We start from the raw sequence: 14,007 nt of genomic DNA, 5'->3' as shown, positions 1-14,007 counted from the left end.
TTTTTCAACAAAACAGTATTTTAAAGTCCAAATTATAGTTATTTTAAAGTTGAATGTTCACCCAAAGTTAGCCCGAACGGCCATTTTTTCCAAGTGGCTCTCTCTTCAAAAAATACTATGTGCCCAATCACTTTCTCCAAGGGGCCTGCATGATTTGAAGCGCTCAACTAACATGTTGAATGGAAACGCACTATCATCTAGTAATCTAAGAGACACTCACCGTGACTCTAATCTTTGACTTGGCCTCCGCCAGCTCTCGGCGAAGACCCTCGGTGATCACAGTGACGGCGAACTTCGACGCGGTGTACGGGAAGAAGCCAGGCATGTTGCCGATGTAGTGGCCCGCGACACTGTCATCGTACATCATCGTATATTACTAAACAGATATTCAAAAGTCGAACATGCGATCGTGTGGTAAAAAAGAGCACAAAAATGTATGCAGTCTAAAATACAAGATGTAAAATGCTAAATACAAATATAGATAATGTATAAAAACATTAAAAGCGCCTCAAAAATTCAATGTAGTTCGTTTTACCCATTTTAATGAGCAAAAGAACAATGTCTTGCAGTAATAATTGTTCTTCATCGTTTTTAAAGTCGTTTTAATTTTTTCGTGTACCAGCAACAATGTATTTCTTTCCATATTTTCGACTTCTTCCCAACTCATTGGCTTGGATTAATTTAATGATTATAAACGCAATATTTTTGCATCTAAAACTTTAGACTCTCTGAAAGTCTGAAAACTCCAAGGTATTGGAGATCATTTTTTGTGTCATTGAGTGAGTGTGTGAGAGGCTGTCAATTTATCCGTTGGAATAATTTCAAATGAAGTTGATGGTTGAAGTTAAATATGGTAAACTGTGAAAAACACCTTGAACAAATAAAAACGGTAAAATGACGAATGCCAAATTGTTGTATTTAATTACGGCAATCTTCTCATTTTAGTCCTTAGTAAGAATTACTGTGGCATGGAGCTGACGCCCTTGGGTGCTTCCCATTCATTGACACACGTCGCCACGAGTCGACTTACGTCGCGGTTTTCGTGTTCCATTCTGTGTGTGTCGCTGACTGTTGTGACACAAGTCAACAAACGCTAACGCACAGGAATAGGAGAGTTATAAACAGTTACCGCGAGTCGACACAAGTCGACGCTTGAGTCGCATGAATGGAAAGCACCCCTTGTATTAATGCAGCTTGGTGTTGTAAATATTAGTGACTGGAGACCGGGGGATTGCGAATTTTTCGAGTATGATGACGTTTTTTTCATAAAATCTTCCATGTTTTGGGCTTTTTAAGTAATCATCAATATTTATAGGTTGTATTTCGATATAATATGCTGTATACTGTGCTGAAGTAGTCGTAAATTATAGAAAGTATGTTGTATCTTTGCACATTTCCCGGAAAGACTTCAAATGCACAACCTTAACTGCGTTATTTTTGGAACAATGATGTATCATAAAATATGAAATTAAGCTCTATGAGGATTATTTCGCATGTCTGTGAGTAGACAGGCAAATTTACATGGAAATCCTTTAAATTGGTTGCCAACAATTTTGGGGGAATTTAGCGAAGTTTCAGGCACCAACCTCGAAAAACATCATTGTTATAATTTTTTCCTCTGCTGAAACAATGGCTTTGAAAGTTTCATCAACATTCGGTTTCGGACGCTGGAGCCGACACCAATAGTAGGGAAGATATATTTAACTACAATATAGAAATTATGAAGCAGTGATATCTCAAATGTATATAAAGTTGTGCGAATTATAGGATTCTCAGAGATATATAAGTAAAGCGTTGTGATACTTGGATAGGTAGAAGTTAATGACGAATGCAAGACTTGGAAATTGACGCTAAATTCACCTGTTTGGCGTTGTTTGACATTTTAATGGAAATCAAATCCGGCGTGAAAAAAATCAACATGTCCGACAACCAGACCGAGGGCCTTAGACCTCCCGAAGGCGATGTACAGAGTTATTTGTCAAGTATTCTTATTTATCCAAAGATTTTTAGATTTTAAAAAGATTTTTTAAGGTTTAGTGATCGAATCATAGACGATGAAGTAACCAGTGCAGAAGCCCCAAAAGCGGAAGATGTAATTTTCGATTCGTGGTCTTGCATATTTTCCGATACGGTGCATGCAGTGAATATTGTCATTTTGCTTCTGTATATTTCTGAACACTTAATACAAATTAATCTTCTAGCAGTACGTATTTCGCATAAGGCACAGTAGTCGATTTTGGCTGAATGTTACGATCCATTTACAAATAAATATTCAAGGACCATTTCTTCCTCAAATGTTTACAACTCGAAATGGAAATTGCGTTAACTTCCAGGTGAAAATGACCCACGTGGGGCAACTACTGTTAATGAGGAATACTCGTTAATCTAAATGCCCTAAGCCCTTAAACTCCTTAATTTTCAAGGTTTAATGATCCAGACGTTGACTGCGAAATTGAGGTGGTTCTTAATTTAAAAGTTTTTGAATTTATTTCGGGACACCCCACAGTTTTGTTCCATATAGTGAGGAAATAAATCGTGAAAATTATTTTTGCAATCTGATGCCGGGAAAACGTGCCGAATCGCACTTAAAGTTTAGAAATTTTGTGTTTTTTGGGTGTTTTTTGGACACGAGTGAAGATGATGTCACTCTCGGATTATTCTATCACTTTTTGCCTCCTACTACGACTCTTTATACGTTTTACGGGAATCACCTCAAATTTATTTCATTTCTGCTCGTTGGTCCCCGAGATATCAAACCGAGAGTTGATAAAACAAGTCGATATTATTGACGGTATAAGCGATCACAGATTAATCCTTGCAACGCTAATAAATTGATGTAGTGTCAGCCGTAAAACCAAAACGCAATATTTACCTATTTGATAAATGTAACTTCACTAAATTTGGCGAGATGCTTAATGACTCGTACAAAAAATTCGTTGTTACATCAAAGGACCAAAGCACAGATGTAATATAGACACGTTTCTTAGAAATTCTGCGCCAAGGAATCAACGAACATATTCCGCAAAAACTGAAATGTGATAATAAGGAACTTCGCTGGTACAACAACGATGTCAGAAGAGAACTTAGGAAACAGAGAAAACTATACAATTCGTACAGAAAGTCCATTACGTCACGTAATAAATCGAAGGAACTTGAAGCTAGAGAAAGTTACACTGCACGACGCTCAATAACCAAGAAATCAATGCGAACTGCAATGCGAAAGTTTAAGAAAACAGTTCTCGGTGAATTACTCGAAGAAAATCCGAAATCCTTTTGGTCGTACGCGAGATAGCTTCAGGGAAAACATTCAACCGTAGATTCGTTATTTGATAAAGATGGTAAACTTGTCACCGAAAATATTGACAAAGCTAACACTTTAAATTCCCACTTCGAAAGTGTATACACTACTGACGATACTCAATTCAATTTAGACATTACATATACTGAGGAATCGATGGAAGAAATGTCTATACAACGTGATGGGATAACTAAACAACTACAATCGATTAAGAATAGTAAATCTCCGGGTCCGGAGGGAATACCCGCGCGTGTCCTCAAGGAGTTAGCTCCACGGATCGTACCTTACTTAGAGATAATATTCAAGAAGTCACACTCCGAAGGGAAGTTACCGCTAGACTGGAAAACTGCAAGCGTTACACCCATATTCAAAAAGGGAAACAGACATGACCCAGGCAACTACCGTCCGATTTCATTAACATCGATTATAGGCAAGATACTTGAGCATATCATCGTTAGCAATATCATGACTTTCTTGGACAGACGTAACTTCGTCCATGACTATCAGCACGGATTCCGAAAAGGTAGATCATGCGAAACACAGCTTGCGCTCTTTCTTCACGACGTTATAAAATCTGGTGAATCGAAAAGACAAGTTGACGCACTATTTCTAGATTTTAAGAAAGCTTTCGACACTTTACCTCACAACAAACTTTTATACAAATTACAGTCATGCGGATTAAACGAAACAGTTGTAAACTGGATACGCGACTTTCTCAGAGATCGTAAACAAAAAGTAGTTCTTGACGGAATTAGCTCTGATATTGTGAAAGTTACATCAGGTGTTCCACAAGGAAGCGTAATCGGCTCCCTGTTGTTCATTATATACATTAATGATCTCTGCTCCTGTATTCGTAGTAAAATACGTTTATTTCCTGACGACGCTGTCATCTACCGCGAAATTAGTGATCACTCTGACTATGAAATTCTATCATCTGACTTAAACAACGTACAGTTGTGGAGCCAAGAGTGGGGACTCGAACTTAATCTGAGCAAATGCATGGCGGTACATTTCTTGCGGAATTCGTCCAACTCTAACCATGTTTATGCAGTGGATGGTATTAACATAAAGGCAACAGACGAAGTGAAGTACCTGGGAGTTACGATAACCTCGAACCTCACGTGGGGAACACATAAAGAATATTTGCGGCATAGCCCTGAAGAAATTAGGATTCGTCAAGCGTATTGTGGGAAGATTTTCGGATGAGAAAGTAAAAGAAAGGTGCTATTTCGCTCTCGTCCGACCGCACCTTGAATATGCAGCGAGCGTATGGGATCCGGTGCAGAAAGACTTAATCCGCGAACTGAATAAAATACAAAGTAAGGCTGCGCGTTTCGTCAAAAACCGCTACGGGCGTACAGACAGTGTTACCCAGATGTTAAGCGAATTAGGCTGGGAGCCGTTGGAGACTCGGAGGCTGCGCGCTAGGCTTAGATTGCTTGAACAATTGAGAATGGATATCTTTAAGAGCGACACAGAGAACATAATATTAGAGCCACACTATATTTCCAGGTCCGATAGAAGCGATAAATTAAGAGAGATGTTTTGCCGAACGGATAGATAAGGGAATTCGTTTTTCCCGCGAACCATAAAGGACTTTAATAAACGCCAGTTCTAACTTCGTTAGAGCAATTCATTTTTTATGTGTTATGGCTGGTGGCCTAACACCCCTTGCCACCCGCCTTTTAGGCGGCTCGCGGGGTATTATGTAGATGTAGATGTAGATGAGAGTGAGCGCGCGCCACCCCAGTCAGACATTTAGAGTGGCACGCGGGTTGCATACTCTCAATATTTGTTGACCATTCTCGCTCGTCGTAAAAGCATAAAATTCTTTTGGTAAACTTTAAGCACCGTCAACATGACCTTGATTGCTATATTTATCTCTTTTTAATGCCAAAACGGGCTTAGTAGCAGTGGTTTATTCTCCATACATAAAACATATATCCAAGTGCTTCTATCTAAATAGTAAATTCAACCCCATGAATGGTATGTGAAGGTGCTTCTTCTTGCATGTATTTCTTTGTCATTGTACAAGCTCTGGGTTTCAACTTATGAGATTTTATTTCTTTGCATCACGAAAAGGTGGAGGTAGTTGAGAGTGAATAGATAGGCGGAGGAGGAGCAGCCTTAGGTTGGGTTGGTTTTACTATTTTTAATGGATCTTCGACCAGCAGAGGAAGAAGTAGGTGAGGAACCGAGGGGCTAATGGGAATAGGAGTGCAGGAGGAGAAAGGAAGGATTGGCATGGGCACAATAGAAAATGGGACTTAATGGGTCCGGGCTTTGACGATTCGAGCATGGGATAATGAATTCCCTCCCTCTTTTCCAACCCCACAAAGGGACTTCTACAGCGATATTTCCCACTAACCATCCACCCGTGTGCATTGATTACTTATTCCTGGAATTTGATCCAATCGGTGCCACTTGAGAGAATATTCCCCTGTGATCCATGTGCCAATTGTACCAATGCAAATTCCTCTGATGAATAGGGAAAACTACAAATCAGGCATGTAGGACAAGCAAACTCGAGACGATTACAGGACGCTGTCGGAGATATTATGAAATTTCCTTTGGAGCAATAAGGAGAAAATCAACCGAGAAAGGACTACGCGAAAATACTCGAATTAACGGTAATATTTATGGGCGGTGTTCCTCTGCGAGGGATGTCATTTCGCGCTCCCGGGGATTTGCACCATGATAGATGGATGTCCAAAGCTTAGTATTGTCTGAAAATATTTTTTTTCCCGCAGAGAGTTCCCTTTATCGGCAGTAGAGGAGAACATAAATTGCGACGTGCGCCTGTTTGTTGTGTCCCCTTACGTGGAGGCCTGGATTACTGCGCCACATGCAGACGAGGATCCTAGGCGAGATTTATTATTCCTCAAAAATCTTTATGAATACAGAATGTCCGATGGCGGAGTTGGTGGTACGGCATTGAGCGAATTTCGGTACCATTAACCACCAACTAACTAACTATGGTACCTTTCTTCAGAGGCTGTAGCCCTTGGAATTTTCGATGAAAATGTACTAGTGGAGACGAAAAAGCGAATGGTAGAGGCCTTAGAGTCCGATATAACGTATATTGCAGACGAGTTACCTAAACGAATTTCCGTTTTTCCTAATAATATTGTCCACTTCATTGGCAAGGGAGTCGAGGATTTTGTTTATAGACAACCGAAAAATATTTTCAAAAGGTTAAATATTCCTGAGACATTTCTATCGGAGGATCCTATTGATTAAAAAGAGACGAAGCATATAAGCAAGGATTAAAGCTATTAAAACATCGGCAAGTAGTCAATGATACTGCTGAAAGAAGAGTTAACTGATGGAAGAGTATTATAAAATTCTAAGCCAGAAACAATTTTTGCTGAAGGCTGTGATTGACTACAAGCGAAAATTTCCAGACTGCCATAGAGCAACGTTATAAAAAATATTTAGAGAAACTTTGTGTGCAATGAAAAAGGACCCTACAACAATTTTAATTTACACCTGTAACGGAAAATAATATTTCGATGATAATGATAGGAAAAATGTAATCTTATTGCATTGGGTAAATTGTGGAAATTGATTTGACAATACAAAATTTTAATATAGAGTAAGAGTTGTTAAAAAAATTAAAAATATCTGTTCATTTTAAAAATTAAAATATGCATACTTACTTTCATCCTTTTTACTTCATTAAATATGGAAGCTAAATACTAATACCTCATTAAAATATTGTATTCTAGGTTGCACAAACATCAATAGATATCCTGGGAAACAAAGGGCAGTAATGAAAGACATCAAATATGACCTATGCGGGAAGGTTGCCAACTTACATCAGGGTCACAGATCAGAAACTTCTCGAAATCAGATATCATGAATCACCGCCCCAAAGTGAAAGATTTTACGAAAATTCAAGCTGAATTTAGATGGTAGCACTCAGATATATGTTTTAGATACCTATGGAGAATAAACCACTGCTTCTAAGCCCGTTTTGGCATTAAACAGAGATAAATATAGCATTCAAGGTTATATTGACGAAGTTTAAAGTTTATCTAAAGAATTTTATGCTTTTACGACGAACGAGAATGGTCAACAAATATTGAGAGTATGCAACCCGCGTGCCACTCTAAATGTCTGACTGGGGTGGCGCGCGCTCACTCTCGGTGCGATATCTCGGGGACCAAAGGGCAGAAACGAAAGATATTTGAGGTGATACACTGATATAATTTCTAACCAGTCGTTGTGAAGAACAGAAGAGTGTATGAATAATCAAAGAGAAGATCTTCAGTTATATCCGAAAAACACCCAAAAATACCAAAATTTCAAAACTAAGAGGGATGCGGCACGTTTTCCCGGTATCCGATTGCAAAAATAATATTCGCGATTTATTTCCTCACCAAATGGAACAAAGCTGGGGGGGTCCCAGAGAAATTCGAAAACCCTAAAAATAAAGACCACTCTATATTGAAGTCTCTCACTCGGAGGAAACCTGATAAACGACGGAAACTCATCTCATCACTCGGCGGAAGCCCTAAAACTCGCGTTCATTTGTTATTGAATTCATGACCTTGGAATATTTCCCACATTGATGTGGAAGATTAGGAATGCAATCCGAAAATCACCTGTTGATGTTGAAGATGTGTCCGTCGTCAATCCCTTTCTCCTTCATCAGCTTGATCGCTTCGTTGGAGCACATGATGAGGCCCATCACGTTCACGTCGAAGCATCCCCGTATCTTCTTGTAATCACTCCTCTCCACTGTCGGCATCGAACAGGAAATGGAAGAGAGAATAAGTCAATGCTGTATTCACCCTTAATATTTTATGCGGTTAAAATTTATATGGAGATGAAGAATAGGAATGTTTTAGACTATGTAATGTGAGCCATTTTGACATACGTCTCTGCAAAAATGACAGGATAATGATTAAAGAATTTGGAGTGGAATAATTGATGAATCATTGTAAAACAAACAATATCGAAAAAATCCAAATTTGCTTATTTTCATATCGGTTGCTATGGAAGAGAGAAACAAAACGTCATTCGTGATAGTGAAAACTGGCACATAACTGGCATAATGAAGGGTAATGCCATGGTAACCTCAATCATTTGTGTACTCGAGTCAACTTGAGTACCACTGGGACACTCTTATGTTTGTACGTGGGTATATTTTCCCCTCTCCCACCCCATAATTTTTTATTTCTCTCGTCTGTGGTTGAGAGCGGGTTGAACTTGACAGAATTGTAAATGAGCCAATGCAATATGTCCTAAAGGTAAGGATTAGGAGAGGGCGATTGGCTGGCCCCCTATTCAGTAAACACGAGTACCCACAATATGTAAGTAACATGTGAAGTTAGAAATTCGCTAGCCTGTTCAAAATGGATCCTCAGAGGCAGTGGCGTAGCCAGGGGGAGTCCACGGGGTTCGGACTCCCCCGAAATATAAAACACAATCATTTTCCTTCATAAAAGAAAACAAAATATTGGAAACTCATGAATTTACAAAATATTTCTTTAATAAATGAATTTTTTTCGATTATGTAAAGTGTTAAAATTAGTTTAAAACCCATTACTTAGTACCCTGGTTTCCACATGTATATACAGAAATGGTAGATATTGCATGGTTATAGTTTTGCTCATGAGTATTTTTTTTGTTTTGCATCTTTTATGATATCACATAAATTTTAATGGCTTCGTTTGTGAGTGCTCAATTCCAACTAAATGTGAATATATAAAATTTCATACTTCCAAGTGGTTAATATTAGGTGCTATTTATTTCATTTTTACGAGCGAGGTGTATACGTACGTTTAGAGAGGAATGTGTAAGGGGCGATTCCAGCGTTGTTGACGAGCACGTGGACGGATCCGATGTTCTTGCGGATCCATTCGAAAGCCTTGACCACATCCTCCTCGTTGCCGATGTCCGCTTTGAGTGCATGCAGTTTACCCTTGCTCCCGGAGAGCTTCTTGGCCAGTTCCTGGGCAGAAAGAAAGACATGATCAAAAGAAGAGAGTACGTGACACACACCTTGAAATGCTTATATGGCAGGTTGTTTACTTCTGCCGTCGTTTTCCTGGACTCAATTCCTCCCAATCAGTCATTATACTCTTATTATTTCATTCCTCTTTTGTTTCCATTGCTCTCTGTATTCCATGTCACAAATTCACTCTTGGTCTTCCCCTTTTCAGTTTTTCTCCAATCCTATAATTGCTTGGGCCCTCTAGTGTCATCCTTCGTGTAAACATGGCCAAACCAATGTAGTTGCTCTCCTGTCAAACTCGTCGACTATATCCTTTTCCAGTTCCATCATCTTTATTAAAGTACAATTTTAACTTCATCAAGTCTTCTCTTCCTTCAACTCTTTGTCATGTAATATCTGTCAGTCGTCAATAACCTATTTCTGCCAATATGATTGTCACATAAAATAGAATTTAGAGCCCTTATGATAGTTATCCTCCTCTTCATTCTGTTGTTGATATCTTGGTTATTATCTCCACTTGTATCGATTATCACTCCGAAATACATTACTGCGGTTACTTCCTTTACGCATTCGTTTCCCAGGGATAGATATGGTATTAAATCACTTCCTATAACCAAGTATTCTGTCTTTTCTTTGTTATTAGTGTCCCTTACAGCTTACACGTATCCTTTAGTTTCCTGACCATGTAGCTCAGGTCCTCCGCAGATAATGTTTGGTGGGGTACACAATATTGTTGTTACAAAGTGATACATGTAAATCACTGAATCTATGTGTGTATGCTTATAAGTAATCTTTAGTTTAAATTCCTAAGTCATTAGCCTGCGTAATTCCTTATTTCTCAGGGAGGGCTTCCTTATTTTTTCCCCCGAGGGGATTGCCTCTAGCAGAATTGAAATAAGGGTAACCACAAATTTAGCTTATTTTAAATTATAACCACGCATTATCTATATCTATATCTATATCTATATTATATATATAAAAGAAAGTCGAAAATCGTGTTAGTTAGAACACTTATAACTCGAGAACGGCTGCACCGATTTCAATGAGATTTGGTTCTTTGGATTCGTCTCAGGCGGGGTTAACATATAGGCTATTAAAAAAAAGGATAATTTCACTAAAAAATTCATCTCTTTCCTATGGACATGCTTTTAGGAGTTATAGTAACACAACAATTGATAAGTCGGTCAAAACTACAAATTAAATAATTTGTTTTGTTTTTACCACTTTAATAACTGAATTTAGTAACAATATAACATTTTAATTACTAAATATATTCAAAATATTAATTAAATTGAAATTACATTTAAAAAATTTAATTCGAGCTAATGGGGAATTTTCACATTTTTTGAAAACTATGTCAAAATGTAGTAAACCTCTAGGAAAGAATATCTACCGGGGGAAATTTCAATACAAGCGTTAGTTTTCAAGATATTAAAGGTCAAAGTGGAGGAGTGGGGGGTGCGAACGAAAGTAGTGTGTCCAAGAGGAGTGACGTCATTTCTCCCCAAACAGAGTTGCTAACGTCCGAGGCGTGGAGTTAGGAGATTGTTGCGGTATACGTACGCCAGGAAGACGGTATGTTTACCTACGTGAAGTGCTGTTTATAATATCGAATAATAAATATTGCGTGGTGCCTATGCGTTCAAATACATCTCGAAATTCTAATAAAATATTCGTCCTTATGTCGAATAATAAAGCGAGAAGAAAGAAGTGGGTTATGGCGATGAAGAGGAAGAACGATCTGTCGACGAAAACGACGGGATTTGTTCGTGAAGATCACTTTACCTTAAGTAATTACGACAGAATTATGCTGAGAAATGACTTGAGCGTGTGGTGCGGAGGACGTGCAGTTGCCCTGTTCGCGCAGTACCCGCCTGTCGCTTGCATGCTGTTTTTGCTGAGTTATCGTAGGTTGACGGCCCTCGTAGTACCCGATGTCTTATAATTATTGTATGTTTTGAATTCGTCAATGATTAATCATGATAAGAATACTTAAAGGGTACATAGAGTAGGCTACCCTCCCTCTCTCCGAAATCAATTGATTCACATGCATAGTATTCCAACTGAACTCCCTCGAAACCATATTTGCTACCTAGCAGTGTATAATTTGTAAGAAACTCACTGATGCATAATCACTACCTCCTCAAATCAACTGACTTAGAGCCATAGGAGGAAATACAACCTGAGGAAGTGGTGGAAAGTCGAGGTCAGGAAAAGTCATGCCAATTGAAACCAGAATAAAAAATTGTTGGTGTACAGAAAAGAAACCTGTTTCCGCCAATGCTGCTACTTCTCCTATGAATATGATAAGTGACTGACATGGAATCAGACAGGGAGATATGTAGACAAAGGGTCAAGTATATTGTGTTTTTCTTGGAAAAAAAGGCAGCATTGTATTTAAGAGTAGATTGTGAAAATTATTTTATTGTCGATATGCTATCAGGAAAGACTGGGTTACCTGTTATTGGTATGTTCAGGAAAATTAGACTCCACAAATCCTTCAATATTTTAGCCTAGAAGATCTCAATGTCTCACCCTCGACAGCGGCACGATATTTCTCTGCTTCCATTATTCCGGTGGCTAGTCTTTTGAAAAATCTAGTTTTTTGGGTTGACAAAAATAAGATGTTGCTTAATATGCCAATTCTCTTTCCTGCTCGCCTTCACATGTAGAGTCAACTATTGATTGTTTAGAAATAGAAATAGAAAAGCCAGGTAACCCAATTTGGAAAAGTTTTACCTGAATTGGAGCATAAAAAAATAGATCAGTACTCACTGCAGGGAGTGACATATTCTATTGTATGGATCAGTTCTTTTTACTGCGATCAGTATAACAAATTGCGCTTAGTTTATTACGCTGCGATAGGTATAAAGTAAAAAAGTGAATTGCGAAGAAAACTCTAAATCCGTTTTTTTACAGTACTAATCAGTGCATTATACTGCTGATTGAGAAGAAAAATAGAAATAATATTTTTTCAAACGCAATTATTTCAAAAGGAATCATTTTTAACATTACTATAAAAACAAAGAATTGTTTATAGCTCAAATATTTCTATCTAAACTCAATCAAAAAAATAAATCATATGATTCTTCTTTAGAAAATTTCATTTCGAGGGGTAATGGTGGCCGGGCAATAGATAGTGTCATTCGCATAAACTGGATTTCTTGAGCAAATTCTAAAAGGCTGTGGGGTAAAAGTAGATCGCGCGTTCACACTAACCGTTCACTCATTCAGTGGAAAAATTTGAGAGTTAATTAGACCACCAAGAGTTTCCGAGAATGTAGAGAGCTCTCAAGATGAAGTTAATCTAACTAAGCAAATAGAAAGCTCTAGGACCCATGTGGAGAGAGTAATAAGAAAGGTCAGGGAATACAAGTTGCTTGTCCTTCATTCCTGCATTGACAACCGTTTGGTGCAAAAAAGCAGGAATAGAGGATAGCTTTAAAAGACAATCACTTCTTCCATAACGATATTCGGGCTCTGCCTCAATTTTGGGGAATTTTTTTAGGAAGCGACGGAAAATACTTTGAATGATTCATTTATAAACTTTTTTTTAAATAAAGATATATTTTTCATTTAAAAAACAGCGAGAGATTAGTTGCGCACCTAATACTATTTAACATAAATTATTGAATTTTGTCATACGTTTGCTAAAGAGCTTATAATTATTTTGTAGGCTTCTAATGGAAGTTTCATAGCTAACATTAAAAGCTGTATTATCTTATGCGTATGCCTATCGTTAAGCAGCCACTATAAAAGCGGCTACAAAAGTTCATAACCTGTCAAAACCTGTACACACTTCAGACAGTATGTATACAGAACACACCTTAAAACTGCATATAGTATGATGTGCATAATGTGTACAGAAAAATTACCTTAAATCTGTGCACAGAAAGCATTTCACAACTTACTGAATCAAAAAGCTGATATCATACAGAAGGCAAAAAATCATAACTTGTACCATACAAACTATATTTTCTCTAACTAGATGCATCAACATTTCATGCAGAAATTTTCAACGGAGGCCGAGTAGCTACTACTGTATTCGTAAAAGCTGGTCCAGTAATGCCATAATAAACTAGAAAAACTTACCGCGAAGCCTTCACTTCTCTAAATTCTGCAGCCAAAAAGTCTGGGTTACTTTTAAAATATAATGCCATCATTATGGAAATCACCTCTGGGAGATTATCGCAACAGTCTTTTCACGAAATCGTCTTCCATTTCGCATATATTCGATATATTCTTGTTCTACGAATACAGAAAATGGATAAAATATACTTGACGTGACTAAATAACGTCATAAAATGTCTGAGAGAAAACACGGACTAAAAAAATACCGAAATATTCACTTACTCAACGACTGCTTCATTGTAGCTTCTGCGGCCGTACATGCAAAACGAAAACGCCGTAGGGAGAAATGACGTCACCAACAATCAGAGCTAACTTCGCGTTTGCAGACGCATTTCACTGTTTTAAATGAATTTTATGATAAAATCAATGGTTTACGAGAGGTTTGATTGGTGAAAATGGATTCCTGGTGAAAATTGCTATAAGAATCATATATTATTTCGATGAAAAAAATTTCATGCAACTTCCCCATTGTAAGCCCAGCCGTGGCCTAGCTCGAGTTGACACTTCACTACCGTGTTTGTAAACAAATCTCCAAGCAATTGTTGACAAACGGTAATGTCCGTGTTCCTGTCGAGGAATCGAGTAGTTTTAACTCATTTCCTTGGAATGATTGAAA

At 38.0% G+C, this 14,007-nt stretch overlaps 2 protein-coding genes across 3 annotated transcripts in view; both read right to left on the bottom strand.

Annotated features, from left to right (window-relative positions):
• The window catches only part of LOC124161598, a 516,681-nt gene that overhangs the window by 122,295 nt on the left and 380,379 nt on the right, over positions 1-14,007 (bottom strand). The gene's annotated exons all lie outside the window — the stretch shown is intronic.
• The window catches only part of LOC124161601 (farnesol dehydrogenase-like), a 54,864-nt gene that overhangs the window by 16,689 nt on the left and 24,168 nt on the right, over positions 1-14,007 (bottom strand). For both annotated transcript variants that reach the window (XM_046537987.1, XM_046537986.1), the window contains 3 exons: positions 9,086-9,257; positions 7,906-8,041; positions 221-350 (listed from right to left, as the gene is read on the bottom strand). In XM_046537987.1, coding sequence (XP_046393943.1) covers positions 221-350; positions 7,906-8,041; positions 9,086-9,257 — 438 coding nt within the window. The remainder of the gene's footprint in view (positions 1-220; positions 351-7,905; positions 8,042-9,085; positions 9,258-14,007) is intronic.

This window comes from Ischnura elegans, chromosome 6, assembly GCF_921293095.1.
Source record: "Ischnura elegans chromosome 6, ioIscEleg1.1, whole genome shotgun sequence".
Classification (NCBI taxonomy): Eukaryota; Metazoa; Arthropoda; class Insecta; order Odonata; family Coenagrionidae; genus Ischnura; species Ischnura elegans.
Note: the sequence above shows the minus strand (reverse complement) of the source record. Positions and strands in the feature narration are given on the sequence as shown.